At 37.6% G+C, this 19439-nt stretch overlaps 1 protein-coding gene across 1 annotated transcript in view; it reads right to left on the bottom strand.

The window, feature by feature from the left end:
* Positions 1 to 19439, bottom strand: part of ZNF385D (zinc finger protein 385D) — a 429859-nt gene that overhangs the window by 337661 nt on the left and 72759 nt on the right. Inside the window, exon 2 of the mRNA XM_075745842.1 lies at positions 4034 to 4312. Coding sequence (XP_075601957.1) covers positions 4034 to 4312 — 279 coding nt within the window. The remainder of the gene's footprint in view (positions 1 to 4033; positions 4313 to 19439) is intronic.

Below are 19439 nucleotides of genomic sequence, written 5' to 3'. Positions count from 1 at the left end.
GATGAAATTTCACTGAAAAAAAAAAGTCGTAGGCAGGTTTAGTTTAAAAGAAAGTAAATGAAGCTTGCTAAACTGGATAGTCTTTTGTCTGGGACATGAATTCAGAAAGCTACATAAACTACTGCCAAATGCCTTGCTGACTGCTCTGTTTCAAAAGAATAATGTTTCAGAAATCAATTTTTAACTTTAAAAGAGTTCTATGAATTTCGTGGCATCTCTCATATCCGCCATTATTTTTCCACTTGTTATCATCTAGTGTATTATAGAAAGTATTGCAGAGGAAAGCAGTTTTAGTTTTTGTCCTAACCATGGCTCATTCACTCATGATGATTCAGCAATTTACACAAAAGGAAGCCCAGGGGAAATTCTGGTTTACATAAAATCTTAGTAATATCAGCTCTCTCACTGGTACTGCTATACATTTGCATTCACAGTTATTTTTCCATTCTGCAAGTAGAAACATGAACCTTACTCCTGCTGGTCAGAATAAATGATTTCCCAACGAGAGGTCACCTCTTCCCACAGCATCCAGGCTAGTTTTGTGAGAAGAGGTGCAATGTTGGCAGACCAGACAAGAAATGCATTTTGCCCTCTTTTAATCCCAAAATTTACTCAAAATCTCCACTGACTTTGTCACCTTGCTGCTGCATGTACGAGAGCAGAAAGGCAAAAAAGTCACCAGCAAGAATATATTATAGAGTGTAACAAGGAAAGTGTGACAAGTCTTAAGTGACAAAGGCGGCAATTATTACAAGGAAGAAACACAGAAAATTGTGTTACTCCCAAGTACCTACAGTTCAGTAACAGAAGCGCTGATGTCTCCATGTCCTGTTAAGTCATCACAAAGCACTGTACCAAGTGATGACACCATAAACAGTGGGTTCACATCATTTTTATGACTCTGCACAGCATGCTGTTCTGAGGCTGCTCTGCCCCAGGAGGGAACTACGCGGGTACCACAGAGGAAAGCTGCCGAGCTGACAGATAAGCAACTAGCAAAACTTTTTAAAGTAAATCTGGTGAGTTGCTCAAATTCAGTACAGATACCAATACAGCAGCAAATAAATGCTGCTTTTAACTCCACAATAGACGTTATTTATTAATTGTATATTTGAAGAGGCTTAAACACTTTGTGCTTAAGCAACTCACCTTATAAAATTACAGAGACGTTCATGTATAGTAACATGCTGTTATTTATGTCCAGCACATAAAAACTACTTTGCACAGTTTGAAGATGATGACTATAGCATGACAGCTTTAATTACACAGTCAAATGCTAATACAGCTGAACCCTACTTCTGTTCAGCAGTCCATTGCAAATTATTTGGGAACAAGACATGGGCTGCTGCTTCACATAAATCATTTCTATTACCCCTCACAATATAAAACACACCAACCCATCCTGCTTTGTGGGAATGATTCAGAAATGAAACAAAACAAGAAGTCACAATTCCAATCTTTTTCCCAACCTTTCCACATACCTTAGTTCCAAGTGAGCACACAAGTTTGCAAAGGTATATACAACCCACAGTACAATCCATGAATTGCTGTATTTGGAAATGGGGTTTTCTTGTGTGTAGTGCAAGCACTTCACTCATTCAACTTGAGATATAATGAATAACTACTGATGACGAAGCCTTAGAAGACAATCTCATAAAGCAGAGCCTTTACTTTTAATTTAGAGCAGAATTTAATCTCAAGAATGATTAGACCATTAACCCAGACATTGAGCAGAACAGCTGTCTTCTGTGATAATCAGACTTCTACACAAGAAATACCTTTCTCATAAATAAAGCCACCTACTGCCATACATTGAATAAACAGTACTGTGCATATTTAACAGTTACTTCAGTTACATCACTGACCAAACTAGTATCATTTGTGTGCACGTGATAAACTGAAAGGGTCAACTCATTTTTTTTTTTCAGTCATGGTCATACATCACTTGAGCTTGCTGGGGTCTCATCAACAAAAACATCATTCGCCCAAAAAACATTGCCCGTATTCCAGATATACCCGTTTTGACAAAACCTCTTATTGAGGAAGGTCTGTCAGGTTCCCATTTCTGCTTGACTTCAAAAAGGGATCTCAAACAGGGTTTCTGTTCAGAGTGTGGGGAAGGTGATTACTCAAACATTCAGTTCAAATTCATTTCTAACTTTTAGCGAGAAATATTTAATATTGGTCTCTACTTCTTTCATAATGTTTAGTTTAAAAAAACCTGAAATCTCAAAGTTTGGTGACATGGGAAAATCACTTCCTTATGTTATTCCCTACGTCATTCTCTCAGTGGAGCACTACTTTTGATGCTACTCAAAGATCTGCCAGATTTGAAAAGCCTCAAGTTTCAGGCAACCCCCCAAAATAACTGCACTTTGAAACAAAGAGCTAGATAGTCAATAAGCTATTTTCTGACTTTTAATGGATGCAGCTACACACCACATAGGGATACTTTTAAGGAGGAAATAAGAAACATGCCGCTATACTACTTTGATCATCTCTAGAATATAAACGTTGAAGCATGATTGAAGCCCTTTGACACTAATTTTAGCATTGCTTAATTACTAATTCTTTCATTACCATAGATTAAAGCAGAAAAATTAACTATAGAAGAACACTTTCTATCGTTCGCAAAATTGTTTTGCTAATAACAACGATCACAGTTTTACCTTAACTGTGGACAGCGAGAACATTAGACTGTGATTATTTCATTATAGAAAGAATGCATTTGTGGGTAACCATATTGCACCTTTAATCAATTAGGAAATCAATCTTTCTTTACACATTTTCACAGCTCCTACTAACAGTAGTGGTATTCTTCCTAAGCCTGAACTATGAACAGTGCCAAACATTATAGTCCTGCCACATAAAGACAAAATGATCTGTGTTGTTCAGTGTTATGGGGTTTTTTTGTTTGCTTTATTGTTTTGTTTTAAGGAAACAAGCAACACCTCATGCATAGCAAAGCACTCACATCCAATACACTTCAGCAACACACCCGTTATTCCCAACTCTTCAAACCAGGACAAAGCACAGATTATTAAAATACCTCTTAAGTCCTGTCTAAGGATTAGAGTTTTGCATATCCTTCTGCAGATGGGGCAAGAAGAAACTCACGGCACACAATATTAAGCAATGTGTGTGGTCTGAAGAAAAAAAGTCTGAAAGTCTCAAGTACCTCATATTAACACCATCGTTTCTGTGACATGGTGTACAGAGGCAGGTAGAACAATACAGTAGAACTCTACCCATAGTACAAAGTTGAGTACTACCTGTTATGAAATAGATAAAATTATAACTTAGTAATCTGGTTTTTCTTGTCAGGGACCATCATTTGCCTCTATTATCTGATCTACTTTTGTACATAAAGCCACAAGCATGTTTTTGAGGCATACAGTTCACTAGGATAGGAAAACGTGCCACCTACTACAAAATGCTTTTCCCAAAGCTGTCAGTGAAATAAATTAAAATCAAAATAACCTTTGTTCTATCTCTGTTTGAGACTTCAGTCACGATCTTTAAACAGACTTGCGCTAGCTATGGGTTGAACCCTGAATAAGCAAACCAAACTGAAATGAGTTTGGGAATGTATTTGTTCTGTGTAATGTATTTGTTTCAATTTATTTTGCAACCGCCTTACATTCATTTCAAGCAGACAGACCCCTAACAAGTATAACCTTTCTAGTAGACTGTGAAATTCAGAATATCAATGACTACACTGAAAAGCACCAAAATGCAAATGGAATGAGAAAGAATCTGAATCAACATCATCACATAAACAAAATATAAAATGAAAACACTTGTAACAACACAGCATACTTTTAGCTATTTGCCAGATGCTCATGCTAGGGATGACCCCAAGCACTCTGAAATCACCGAGAGCCTTTGCCTTAACTTCAAAGGATTTGTTGGCTGAATTAAAAAAAAAAAAAAAAAATTGCTTAGATCCATATATATTGACATTACTGCACATTGCTGCAATTCTCAGATCAAACGTTGCAAAAGGTATATATATATATATTTTAATGCTTACCATTATCACTTTTGAGATTTCCATTGCTGAGCTGTTTTAACCTCTTCTGATGGGATTTGCCATTGTAGTGGATTTGTGCCTGAGCAGCAGAGTTCAGCTGAATGTTACAAACATTACACAAAGTGAAATTGGTGTGTTTCTTTTCTCTTTCTTTCTTTTCTTCAGTGCCATCGGGTGTTAGTTCTTTCTCACCTTCCCTGTCTGGGATGGATGTGAAATCTGAATTGTATGAGTGGTTATCAACTGGTAAATCAGGGCTCCAGGGCTTCTTCATATTTTCTGGGGAGGAAAAAAAAAAACAACAAACCCATAAGAGGGAAAATTGATGAGTAATACAAAATAATACACACAGGATTTCTACATCTGCAAACCAGCAAAAGGCAAGTTATCAGCATTTTCATATTTTCAGACTGCATTTCCACTCATATGTTTTGCTTTCTGTTCATGTTTTTTAGTTCTGCTGTGTAATTTGAGTAATTTCACAGTCACTCAGGTTAATGTCTTTAAATGTTCAAGGGTACTATTAAATCTATCACTAGAATCAGCCTGTCACAGGATTTTTTTGTTTGTTTGTATTTTAATGATTTCTATCTTATCCCTTGGTTAGTTTATTTAAGAATTATCTTATGAAAAGCAACTTTACAAATCCTAAGTTAGAAACCTCAGCAAAGTCTAGATGAAGCTCGTGACATCTTAACTGTCACCTTCAGTGGGAAACTCTACTGGATGCAGGTGCCCAGGTGCTGGCAGTGGGGGCTGCATGGCGGCCTCTCTAAAACGAAAAACGAAGCCAAGGGCTGTCCCATGCTGGGGACAGCCACTTCCAGGCAGCTCCAAAACTGACCCACTAGTTCCCAAAGCAGCACCTCTGTGATAACATCTTTAGGAACGGGTAAAAACACTGTGCAGCAGCTGAAAAAATGTGAGGGAAACAGCCCAGTAGACAGTGGAAAAGAAGGGGGAGGAGGTGCCCCAGACGCCTGAGCAGAGATCCCCCTGCAGCCCCTGGAGAAGACTATGGCAAGGCAGGCTGTCCCCCTGCAGCCCATGGAGGTTAATGGTGGACCAGATATCCACCTGCAGCCCGTGAAGGACCCCACGCCAGAGCAGGTGCCTTGAAGGAAGCTGCAGCCCATGGAGAGCAAGCTCCCACAGAGGCTGCAGTCTGTCAAGAGAAGCCCAGACAGGAGGAGGTCTTCTAGCAAAACCTGTGACACCGTGGGGTATGCACACTGGAGCAGTCCTTTCCTGAAGGACTGCACTCCATGGAAAGGACCCGTTCAAGAATTGCACCTCATGGGAATGACCCAGTAGAGCAGTTCGTGTATTGCGTGGGAGGGATGGCACTCTGGAGCTGGGGAATAGCGTGAGGAGGAAGGTGCAGCAGAGATGAAGTGATATAGACTGACAGAACTCTCCATCCCCATCCCCCTGCACCACTTGGGGATAGGAGGGTAGTGTAGAAGTGTCAGGAGTGAAGTTAAGCTCAGGAAAAAGGGGAAGGGTGGGGCAGAGGGGCAAAGTGTTTTACTGTTTTGTCTTTGTTTCTCACCATCCTACTCTATTTTAATTGGTAATAACTTAAATTAATTTTCTTCAAGTTGAATCTGTTTTGTCCATGACAGTAACCAGTAAGTGCTCTCGCTGTCTCCATCTCAACCCACAAGCTTTTCCATCTTATTTCTCTCTCCCTGTCCTGGTGTGGAAAGGGAGTGACAGTGTGGCTGGGTGGGGGTCTGGCAGCCACCCAAGGCCAATACAAGTAGTTATTACAGCAAAAATACTTTATAATCTTCTCTAGGATTAAATACATAATTATCACATTTTGATTTTTTTATATAAAATATACAATAAGGCAGTTCAACACTATGCGAATGACAACCTATTGTTACGTTCCATTACAAACACTCCTACATTCAAATACTACATTTGACTAATGACTACGAATTCTTAGCTATTTTAGCACTAAGCAATGCAAGGTGCATTTTTCAAGTTGGAAAAAAAAAAAAAGGAGAGGAAAGGAGAATTAGTATCCGTTTTCCATATTTATACATTTTGGTGTGCTGCAATTAACAGCAGAAAGTATAACCCCCCTATATTTTAGTCATCTAAACTTAAATGCTTATACCTCACTCTTGAGTTTACTAACTAGGTATTTAGCAATCCCTAGCCATCCTCTCTCCACTTCCTGTGAATGATTTCAAGCCCAAGTCTAATCATTTCATAGCTTGTCTAGTTCAAAATAATTCAAAGACAAGTAATAAACACGTTTCATTAGCCTCTTATTTTAACCTCCCAGGATTATAATTCAAGGGCAGTTAACTTAGATGCAGCTAATACCAAACTACAGAAGACAATCCCGTCTGCAGAACTTCAAGTAAAACCAATGTAAATGTGAGTTTCTGTGGTGAAAATGAGCAGAAATGGCACAGGTGAAGAAGTGCTCTGTGACCTAATTTACCATTCAAGGAGTGCAAAATGTTACACCAACTTAGCATCTTGATGAGACCGTATATAGCACATAAATCTTGAAACTGCTTGTTCTCTCAGACTTAGTGAATAAATGAAGGTCTAGCCAAAGAATCTAATCTGTAATTTGAGCAACAAAATTACTGCAGCCTTAAATACGATGATAGTATTTGGTCTCTAACTAACAAATCAGACAACCTGGGGGGGTGGGGGGGAAAGATGATTTCAGCAACACCAGAAAATGGGCTACAGATGCCTTTAATAGCAGATCCAAAGTTCAGCATCTAAAAATAAGTCTAAACAAGCCTTCAAATTTGGGTCTGATTACACCAAAATACTGCAAATCATTCTTGAGAGAGCTTCAAACATTGTAAATTTCATCAGCTAAACGTTTTGCCGACCCTCCAGAGGCTTTAAACACATTTACTGCTTTCCAGTCAAATCATAAAGACAAATTTATCTAAAGATGCCAACCTAAAACCTATCAATATTCAAAACAGTTTCAATTTCAGTTTTCAGATTTGCTTGCTATCTAATTAGCATTGTGTTCTTTTATGCTAACTAAACCCTATTTCATTTAAGAAAGTACAGCCCCCTTTTCGAGAGGAGCTCTGCACTTGCTGTAGATTAAAACCTCACTCCATCAATTCAATCAGTATCATTATTTCAGCTTTTGTATATAGTCAACTCTTCTCTAGGATTTTAGCTAAAGCAAGACAGGAGAAAGGCTAAACAATTCACTCCAGAGCAAAATTAAAGAGAAAAAGAAGCAGCATAAAAGTAGTTATTTATTAAAATCAAATCTATTATACTAACAATGATGATAGGAACTTTTATAGACAAATCACAACTGTCCCATAAGAAGTTATGGGACTGTGGAAGCTTAGGAGAAAACCTGAGGTATTTCTACAGCAGATCTATAGCATATTTCTCCTAATGGAAGGAGGAGGTTTTTCCTGAGGAAGCAGCAGCAATCCATCAACCTCTCAAGCCTTCTGGAGTTTGCTGAAGATATTGTTCACTCCAAAGAGATCTATATTCATCTATCCAAAACATTTTTAAATTAAGAAATTCAGTCTTTAATCAAAGCATTACAAGGATTAAAATGCTAACATGATAGCACTAGTTTTACTGAATTGCTCTAGATAACTTTTAAGAAATTCCAGTTTATATACATGCTGTACATTAATATATATAATCTTTTGCATTGAAAGCATTCCCCACTAGAGAGCAGTATGAATTTAAAATTACAAGTAAAATATATCTCTAGACCTATAGTGCTAGTCATATGGGCATGACAGATCTTCTAACCAGGATGCAAAACTTTGTAAGCAAACATAATCTAGTAAATTAAACAAACATTGTACACTACGTGTACACATGTCTAATTCCTTTAGAAACATTTACACAGATAAGCTGGCAGCCTAATAAACTGTATCAGCATGCTATAACATCCCTCTAATATTCCTATCAACAGAGCCTCATCCACAAGAGTCTTATTTTTGGCATATAGGATACTTCTGTCTTGCATTCTAATCTCATTCCAAAAAAAGAAATTATAAAATGCACACTAGATCAAGGCACAGTAAAATAATAATGGAAATTACACCTTGGAATGAAATTATTCAAAAATCTACTATTTGATTTGTGCTTTCATTAGAAAGCTGCGATGGCATTAGAGCTGCAATACATTTTTGCCTACTGTTATATCTTTCTCAAATCTGGAGGAAGAAGGGGATAATTTATAACTGCAGACTATGTAACAATTAGGAAAACAGAAATTTCAGGAATACATATTACACTACAATCTGCCACCATTTCCTTTACAGATACACAGTGATTTCTGAATCTGTAATGGCGCCACTAAAGACTAAGATGAAGTATTACACACCTGTCAGCCAGCACTACATAGCAGTACTCTCTTGCTGAGATACTTTTAAAACAGAATCTACCCCTCAAACTAGTATTTTAAAAGAAAAGACAAAAAAAAAAAAATTCAAGTTTGTGAAATCTTGTAAAAGATCCACCCATGTTTCAATTAATGCAGATGCAAGACTAATTCTTTCAAAGCAGCACACAGACTTTCAGTTCATGCCTGCATCATTGCATACTTCTGTTTTCTGGAATGAAATGTTTAGGCAGCAATTTTGATTGGTGGAGGTGAGGGAAAGAATGCTTAGTTTATTCTATTGGGAAGTTACATGGAATATGGTTAGAAAAAACCACCATAATCTTTATTTTAAAAGTAATTTTTAATTGCTATCAACATCTTATCGGTTTGAACTGCTGATCCTATGTGGAAATGGATAGGCATTAAATGAAAACCCTCTTTCCCTGATGTTGTATTATAGAGTTCATCTTGACTGCACTGGTTGCATATCATATAAACAGTCATCAGTTTTGCAGATAACCCCCCCCACCCCCCCCCTAAAAAAAAAGCTAACTTTTCAACCTTTAAGAACCTTAAGGAAGGCTGCAGAAATGAATGCGCAAGGTAACCAAGAACTCAAAATTTCAAGCCAATTTAAATAGCACTGTGGATAAATGCTTACATTTATTTTCCCTGGAGCTCTGAACTCAATTTTGGCTCAATGATGCTTACCAGTAAAATGAACTTTGCATGACATTATAGCTTTGTGAAGTAGAAAACTGTCCCATGTGGAAAACCAGCATAACTACAATTTGTGGTGTTTGCTGGCTTAGCTAAACATAGCTACTACCTGGGGATTTCTATTCTGAAATGTGCTTGAATGTAAGGGATTAGAAATTATATCCTTCCCGTGAAACAATCCTTACCTTCTTAAAAACACAAGACAAAAGCACGCTTTCTATTCAAGGACATGGAAAGGAAACTATGCTCATTTGCATTACAACTAATTGTTTTCTTTCCAGACCGTCTTGTCAGTGTGGAACTATCCCAGTCACTGGGTCTTAGTCCCTGTATACCTAACAGTCAAATACGTTGGGTTCATTTAAGAGGCCAATGGAGTACAGCAATGCCAGAGTAAGAGACTGCTGTGCAGGTAAGTCAGTTGTACTCAACACAGGCCATTTGTCATTGATGAATGGCACTGCATATGCTAAAGTGTACCTCTCTAGAAGCAGCCACTTCCCAACAGGTCGTAACAAATACATTGCCTGGAATAGCTGAAGGCAGGGCATTAAAGACAAATATCCACTAATTACAATATTCAGGGATTTCTAATATTTCATTCCAAAACTGTGAAAACAGCAAACACACTTAGGTGGAGATCATCAAAGATTGTGAAGGTTTGTGTCTCAATTAGTCAGACCTAGGCTCTGCAATCACTGTAAATCTCACCAACAGGGCTTATGGAAAGAGTAATCTCACTATGAAGTACACTAAAATTATAAATTCAGGTGTTTTGTTCTTGGAAACATGCATTCCCCTTCCTTTGCAGATGTCTACTCTCTAGATCTCAAGTTAGGTAGGATGAATCTTGCTCTGCCTGCCACAATAGCATCTTCAGACATTAAAAAGATTGAACTTTGGCATGTAAAAAGAAAATCTGGTTTTCAGATATCAACAGATAAAAACATATATCAACAGGTATCACCTGCTTCCAAAGAAACTGTTGCTAGAAAAATGTTTAAAAAAAAAAAAAGAGTAGATCATTTGTCAAGATCCTCTCTCTAATTATCACCTTGTCAGTTTTCACATCTTGGGAGAATGTTACCAGCACAGTACACAAAAACCCCTCTGGTAATAACTGGAATCTTCTGATCTTTATGAACATCATAATTTGATGCTATATCTTTCAGGTGCTAGGATATTACTGTTTGATGACAGTCATGGTGACAGAGTGACCTTTGTGTCAGCCTTTTAAGAAACTCTTAGAATAGTATCATAGAATGGTTTGAGTTGGACAGGACCTTAAAGATCATCTAGTTCCATGGGCTGGGACACCCTCCACTAAACCAGGTTGTCCTTCCACACTGCAAGCCAATATATGCGACAGACCCCTCACCAAAACTGGATATCTTTAGGCTACAGTTTTCCTATTTAACTGTTATTTTACTCACAAATCCCTGCTGTATTGGTTACCTGTGACGCCTTTACCAAGAAGCCAGTGATCGCTAACTTGCCTTTGCAACCTCTAGATTGACCTCACTGAATGAAGCGTTGGCTCTAGAAATGTGTTCCTGGGAGACGCTTAAAATGAACATATTGCCTTCTATTTTACACATGGATGGAAGGGGAAGGACAGCCTGGAGGAAGGATCAGGAATACAAAAATAAAATAGCTTTTGCCTCTTCCACCTCCATTATCACTGGATGATGTGGTCCTGACACTGTAGCCTTCTGGTTTTGATCAGGGTTGCACCTGCTCTTGGTTTTGAGCCGAGAGCGATTTAGGTCATGAATGGCCTATTTTATACATTGCTGCTGTGGCGGTTACAAACATAAAATGAGATGGACGAACAATGGGAAAATGGTGAAAGGGCACACACAGTGAAAGCACTGCATCTCGGAAACACAGCTTCCTCCCAAATGACCGAGTAACCTTCAGGATATGCTGTGGGACTCGTCTGTTTTCTCTAGATGGATGAACGAATGCCATTTCAGTGGAAGAGCTACTGAGAAATGGGAATGTACGGGGATTCGAAAGGCTGTTTTATAAAAGAATTGATTTTTCAGGACCTTCTTTGTTCTGAATCTTTCTGATTTTTCTGTCTTTCAGATGAAAATTAAAAACAAAATAGTATATAATACAATAAAAGCTAATGTGATAATCTGGAAAATACACACATTATGTAATTTTACACTCTTGGTAGGCTTTTCTACTAAGAGTTTTAGGGCTGTAAGAATAACCATCACTTGCTTCTAAAAAGCAAGGAAGAGTTTGTCAGGTCATATACCCAAAAACTAAATGACTGGTCAGTAATAAAATTGCAGACAGAAGTCAGTATTTCTTGTTGCTCTCTGTCTCATACAGTGCACATCACATTTAAAGCCACTATTTGCCAAATTTTCACTTCAAAAAATCCACACAAAATACAGTAGAAGTAGCAGCTTAGGAGGAAAAAAAAAGTCAGGGGAAAAACACCTTATTTTCCTTTTTAGTGTTTCTCCATATCCTTCCAACTCCTCCCAATCACTGCTGCTGGCTGTTATACCACTTCAATCATCCATGTGAATAATAGGAAAATTATAATCATCATCATCTCAGGTGATTTTTGCAAAGTTTAAGAGGAAAATAACCTCTTGAGCAAAAACTGCATCAAGTGAAGGAAACAAAGGCAAGTTCTCCCCACATGTTTATTGCCTGGGGGAGAGGGGAGGGATGAGATGAAAGGAGACTGAGGTTATTTGGCTTTATAACTTAATGTCTATGTCCTGGGACTCGTCCCATGAAATGCATCTCTGCAAACTGAACCCTGTAAGAGTGGATTTTTGTCCATCTGAAATAGGCTTATTGTATATTCGTATACCTTGAGCAACAGTGCAGAAAATAAAAGCCTGGGCTTTTGTTTTGCTTTGCTGGGAGGGCACTTAAATCTTTCAGGAAAGGCCGCATTTCAATCCTGCAGCAAATGAACAGACTCCAGCCTATCTCCCGCCACAGCCACGTGCACCACGAGTTCCTAAAGGAACTTATAGATGAACTAAACAGAAAAACTTCATCATTTCTTGGTTCAGCAGTTCCCTCGTGCCAGAAGCAACCAACAGACATCTCATAGTCTCAAAATATACTACAGTCATTTTTTTAATTGAGTTCTATAAAAAGAGCTAAGCACTAATCAACACCATATGTTATTCAATTAGCTAGTAATACATATCTATTTCTCAAGCCTGTGCTAACATAATGGAGCACTTTGGGTGGTTTGGAACTATTTAAAGGCTAAGTAATTAATTTGCAAACATCAGCTTCTAAAATCTGAGAAGCACTACTGTGGTGACTTACAGCCAGAGCCACGCCATGAAAACTCCCTCATTTACTTTTTATTCAAATCCATTTCCAGAGATGGTCCTTGTGAAGACAAAGATTTCTGCCTAAATTAGGGCCAGATAAAGACATGGATTCAGCTATGTGTCTGGTACCCAGTCCCTGAGGGATGCTCTTCCCATGCAGGTAAAGCGACCTGTTTACGTTGCCTTGCCTCCTGCTCCGTCAGCGGTACCTTGTGTACAGACTTTGTACAGAGGGCAGTAGTTAAAATGGCAACAGGCATAGCTAGCACAGCTATGAAGGCTCTGCCTACCAAGAAAATTCGTTCTTGTCATCGCCCTGATGTGTATTATTTTTTCCATATTCTTGATTTCCACATATGGGAATTCCACTCACAACCTCGAAACTCCTGTCAACAGCACTCTGAGTTGGCTGGGCTCAAAAAGAAGGGACAAAAGTTTCCAATTGCAATTGGGACTGCCTTTACTAGACAACACTTTGGATTTAGCATTATTTCTGAGAAGGTGGGCAGTCAGTACAGGTTTTAAAGGTCAGGAAAAAACCTGCAGTTTTCTCAAGTTATTAACTTGCGCAACGTATAAATTAGACCATTTAGAAGGGTCCAGAGACAGGTGTAAAGAAAAAAAAAAGGATGTGCGAAGGGAAAAGATGACAACCAATCTTTTTCTACAGAACTACTGAAATTTTGTAGATATTGGAATTACTTTTTATTTCATAAATAAAAATCACCTCTTCCAGCCTCTCTTGATCAACTCCCCAATGTGCCTACAACCTGTCATCCAGATATCCTATAAGTGCCATATCCCACCTTAAAGATCTTTAGTTTTCCTAGTACCTAACTATCCAGTCAAATCTTTCTATCTCAGCAGAAAGCAAGAGCATAAACAATTGTTTGGGCATAATGCACAACTCATTTTTGCAGACAAGTAAACTCTGTTCTTAACACACTAATACAATCACTAGCTACTACTGTATCTAAGTAGGTAATTTTTAAAACGTCCCTAAGTTTCAGTTAGTGTTTGTTTCTATTTTGTTGACAGATTATCTCTTAGAAACACAAGTCACCTTTCCCCCCTCCTTTGTGATTAAGTGTTTCGGCAATATATCGATGAAAATACATCTACAAAATGACACAGAAAATAATTAAAAGGCAAGTCACGTGAATGAGCTCTGTGAGAATTCTGCTTAAAAAACCCCTACCACCTCCCAAAAAAACATGGCAGAATAAAGAATGATAATTTTGAGACAGATAGTTCACCCCCTACGATCTTTCTTATGCATACAAAATGCAGTCATTAGACATTGAATAAAATAAAATAAACTGGCAATAAATGTAGTTATCATGGGGAAGAGGAAATTAAAGGTCACAAGCAAGAGATTACTAAAATTCAGAATTATTTTTTTTTCTTTTCAATTCAGGAGGAATGTCAGAAGTTTGTGTATTTATTTTTTCATATAAGCAATTCAGAAATTATTAATTTTTTTTGTAGCTTGCAGGATAATTTCTTAAGATTGCCAGATTTCTGTAATTTGAATTCTCAAACCCTCTCTGCCCTAGGAAATTGTAATGTTTACCACATATAAAAACAGCCAAAAGTTAGAAGTCAATCTCCCCTCTCTTTTTGTTAGACTTTTGTCTTAAGGAGTTGCTATGTGAATATTTTTTAAACAAAAGAACCATAGAAGAGCAAAAGGGCAATTTTATTGCTTCAACCAGTTAGCCTTTAGAAGAGATTTCCAGATCAAATGAAATATTGTACATTATAAAATATTCAGGTAGCTCTGGCAGCATTCACAAGTGTAGGGATTTTTTTATTATTATTTTATTGCTTCATTACACCCACTGGGCCATTTAACATTGAATTTAATGGAGAGCAGATAATTTTCCAAGCAATGCAAACACATCAAGGTGAAGTCTGTTGTGTTTGGAAAGGTTAGCAGATGCTTTTGCAAGTGCACGTGAAAGTTATTTTATTTATCTTATTCTGCCACCTTTGGATTGCATTCTTTTTAACAAAGAGCATGTATTTAGTACAGCATTCATGGCAACAGGAACATAAATTCTGCTAGTTTGCAGCATGTGTTTATTTGGGATAGACTGTGCGGTTTTAGTTGAGAAGTGTGAATCTATTGTATATAACTTAAAAAAGCGTATTCTCTGTCACATCTGGACAGCCAATGTCTTTGCTATTGTATCAGAGGCTGATACAATGTTCTTTCATGTCAACCACACATTTACCTCAATCTCTTCATCAATATCAGGGATAGAGAGATAAAGGTCTAGCAAAGCAGACTATCCTTGACATGTATCGGTAAAAAAATCTGAAAGACAAATTGGGAGATCTGGACCTTTTCATGTTTCCCCAGGATAACAGAGTGTCCTACAGCAGCACCTAAAGTCTTTTGTTACAGTCACTCAAGGTCAACACAGGGCTTCACTTATGCAACTGGGGAATTATTTTAACATAAACCCTATCTGTCTGTGTCACATTTCTCATAACCTTTTCATCACAGTACCCAGATATAATGCATTTATAGAAATGCTTATGCATCAAAAATAAAAATGTGCAAAAGAAATCTAATTATTGAAAAGAGAAACTGGGATGATTTATTTTTTTTAGTTGGGATAAATTCAGGTGATTCAGTGAATGCAAACATATTTTTAAGGTATGATTGCTATAATCCCATTGAGTGGGTGTACATCCTAGTGTACATCCCAGAAAATGTATCAGGACCTAAGAGGACTTACCAAGCAAAGAGATATTGCAGTAACTTCTTCCTTGCATTACTTTCCCATGATTGTAATCAACTCTTCTGTTGAATTGTGTGGAAAATGAGAGTAGGGGACATTGGGGAGAATTTGTTTATATTTTTTTTTTACGAGTTACACACATGAAAATAGCTTTTAGGGTAAGTATAAGAGGAGGGTTTAAAATTATTTCTGTAAGTTTTTATAGATCCAAGATCTCTGAAATATGTTAACTATTTACAATTTGGACATATACAGCTCAATAATAAAAATACGGAAATACAGGAAAACATGGACAAACTAGAGACTTCAAGCCAACACCTCCCCTCCAGCACAGGAACTGCTGCTTCACTTTGCTTGTAAAAAAAAAAAAAAAAAAAATCAGTCCCTGTTTGAAATTACTGATTTTACAAGACATTGCAGCAATATCTTCCAAAATCTAAAAAAAATTACCAGAGAGGCCCAGGAGCTTACTGGAAACATTAATCAATGACAGTGCCTTACTACTACTAAAATACAAAATAAGTTTCTAAAACAGGAAAGGTTGTTCACCTTTGCAGAAATACATATATATATATTCTGTGCAAAGTTGTCTTGGACCACTGCCTTCAGAATTCCACCACCATATTATTTGTTTTGTTAGGCCTTACACTGCTTAAGAGATAATCTGTCAACCCAGTAACACTGGGTTACTAATAATTAAAAGACATCAGTGCTTAATTCTGAAACACCTTCACGTGATTAGAAGTAATTTTTTGTCCTAAAAAAACATATTTCTGAAAAAGAATCATGGAAAGTATGGAAGTAACACAACACACACACAGAGAAAGTAGGATAGCTGATGCTTTCCAGCCTTTTCTGGGAGACCTTCACAGCAGTGCTTCTCCTATTGCGCTTTGTGGCACATGCTCATAGAGCAGTTCAAGGCAGAACTGCTGCTCTTGGGAAGCCTGAGCACTTTGCTCAGCCACTGTGATCTGCAAAAACTACTGCTGCTGAGTCTGTAAAATATTTCCAGCTCCGCCGGCCGTCTGCAATCTCTCTTGACCTGTCAGGGTAGGCTGAAGCTCTTGAAAACCTCTGAGAAGTCACACATGGTAGAATTCAAAGCTCGAAGACCCATGAAGTTTCTTCCTTCAGCCATGCTGATTCACATGAAGCAGCTTATAAAATCTATTAAACATAGGACAAGTTTACAAAGTCCCTGGGACTTGCGCAACTACTTAATTTTTCAGAATAAAAGCTCAACTTTACATTAAAATATTCGTTAGCACTGAAGGTCATTTAAGATTACCAAATAAAATATATATGAAGTTTTCAGAAGTAATTAATTTTCACACGTGATTTTATGACAAAAGGTTAGAAGGTTTCACAAAACATTAAATGGCCCAATATTTCAAGGCTTTTTTATCTCAGAATTACCTTCCCTGATTAACCTTAATCTAAAACATTGCACCTCAGCAGACACGTACAAGACTTCAATCTAAGTTAACTTTTCTGGAGAAGTTAGAGAAGCGTTGTGTACAAGGGTAGTATTGACCCTTAGCTGCTGACAGAGCTTTACAATATGGTGCTCCTTCCACTAAAAACTGGACATCTAACTGAATCCATTTCCCTAAAACAGAAAGATAAACATACTCCTATACAGGCACAAGTCAGGATGACAGCCACTGAAGTCAGTGGCATTGCGCTGGCATTAAAACGGTGCAAGAAAAGCAGAAACAGATTTCCATTTTCCTTCTATCTAGAAATTCATACAGTGATTTCAGCATCTCGCCAGTCACTGGTGATTTCAGCATCTCAGCATACACCATAATTTCTGCTGTTCTTGCTATGCATTATAGAAACTGTCAGTGTTTAAATTTATGGTATCTTTTACAGCTTGGGTTAAAGAACACTTAAAGCACTTTCAGTGTTTGATATACCTCTACTCTAGAAGAATAGAAATGAGACTCCTTTTTTAATTTAGACCCAGACTATTCACACCAGCAGTCTCAGGGAATTTTAATGGGATTACCTGCATGAGTGAGAAGTTCTTAGATGACAAAAGCTTGCAAAGCTTTTCTAATCAAAAAAGGGAAACATTTAATGATGGAAAAGTACAAAGATTACAATAGCTAAGACTTCATTGTTGACTGTATGACTCACAAGACTGCAATACAGTCACTATTAATTTAATGAATATCTGACCAATCAGCTGGTTTTAGTTTCCTGAGAAGATCTATAAGATAATAGAAATCCAAACAAAGTCAAATTACTACTTCTATTGTAAAAACCTTGATATTGTAAGGTTTGTTTCTTCCCTCAAGAATTTCTTCTTTAATAGAAAAAAAAAAAGTGTTGAACTACAAGTAGAGATTAAAAAAAAAATACACCTCTTAATACACATTCATTTACTTCTGTTCTGTTTTGACAGCAATCCATTTGAAATCTTTGTCACATTTTCATTTTGTTTGTCACAGAGGCATATGAAGAGTAAACACCGCGCATAAGCAAAGCCATCAGAAACACAGCCTAAAACCAAACAACTGAACAAGTGACCTTCCCCTAAGCCACTGCACACAAGAGACTACTCCATCCTACCTCTCATTTCCCTAGTTTAGATAAAAATCATCATTCTTTTAGCTAGCATTATTTAAATCCGGCCCAATAATGTCATTTGCAATCAACACGCGCTGTCAGGAAGCAAATGGGAATGGCTTACCTTGCAGTATAGCAGTGTTATCCACTTCAGCATGCCTTGCTCCTACAGTACAGACACATCTGGGACCAACGCACACTCACTGCCATCAACTGCTTTTCACAAATCGCTTGATTATTGATCACTACACTTATCGCTCTTCATTGACTGAACTTCATGCCACATTGCTGCTCTCCTGCTGCTTCAAGCAAATTCTGAAACTTCTATTGCAAGGAGAATTCACACACACAAACCGAGGCAGTAATCCTTTACACTGGATACTTCTTACTATATCAAGACTTTTTACAAAGATCTGCATTTATTTAAAAAAAATAAAAATAATAAATAATTTGTCCCTTACAGTTGCAAGCTCTTTACCCAGAAGTAAGCAGCAAGAAGGGTTGTTTCTCCCCTTGTAGCACACTATGATTTATATCTTTACTATAACACTTTTTTTTCAGTATTGAAGAATTCAAAGATCTATAACACACAAATAACTAACCACATGGCTTTAGGAAGGTAATTGTTCTGAATGGCCACCAACCACTTGGGAGATTACAAGGATTTTTTTTGAAACATCATCTGCCACAAAGCACACTTCTTTCTGTCCTGCCAACTAACTTCAACCCTTGTGTGAGATAAATAACTTCAAGAAGGACAGGAAAGTTTAATTTATTGCATCTACTTAGGTATACCTAAATAACATATATGTAATATAGAGAGATATTCATATCCGAGGACCTTGAAAGAGGTATCAATATGGTCATTTGATCAAATCATTTAGGGTCAAAAACCACTGGAAATTTTCTCTCAAAGAACTTGGCCAAAATAAACATTTTCACACAAATAAGGTGACGATGTTTTTTCAACTTCCCTTGCACAAACTTAAATTTTAATGAGAAACAAGAGCAAAAGCCTCTGGGTCCTCTGGCCCAAGCAACACCAAGTCACTGTTTCAAATTTTGCTCTGTACAAGAATGTGCTCATATTACAGCTAATTATTACAGTCGGTATCACAATCACCTACTAACAGGTGTTCAACACTGTTACAGGTTTAAGGCAGGAGATAAAACAACTACCACTGTTCCTGCTGTCAATATTTCAACCGTCAAGAGATACCAGAAGGTGGGTGCATTTTCTCTGAGACCAAGCCTATCAGAACCACAAGTGCCCCAGTGGCAAAGTACAAAATGAAAGAAAGCAGCCAACAGCCTAGATAGGAGTGAGTTTCACAGTGGCACAATATTTTGTCACACCTATGAACACAGCACAGGATTTTTCTTCTCCTGAGAGAGCATTTTGTCAACAAAGGGATTAGCACTGACAAATGATGACCCAAGAGTCTTTTATTTCTGCCTGCAGGAGTCTTTCACTCACCATAGAGATAAAAAACAGCAACCGTGACAAAATGTACGATCAAACATGGCAAATTTTGGCATAAAGCAATATAATGAAATTAAGCTATTCCATCCCTGAGCTTTCCCATCACACCAACTTTGCAGAGTTCATCCTTCAGATCTGAACTTTTGGGCTCCACTGATTTGCAGGACTAAGGAAAGAAGCAGAGGACCCTGGA

Source organism: Balearica regulorum, chromosome 2 (genome assembly GCF_011004875.1).
Source record: "Balearica regulorum gibbericeps isolate bBalReg1 chromosome 2, bBalReg1.pri, whole genome shotgun sequence".
Lineage (NCBI taxonomy): Eukaryota > Metazoa > Chordata > Aves > Gruiformes > Gruidae > Balearica > Balearica regulorum.
Note: the sequence above shows the minus strand (reverse complement) of the source record. Positions and strands in the feature narration are given on the sequence as shown.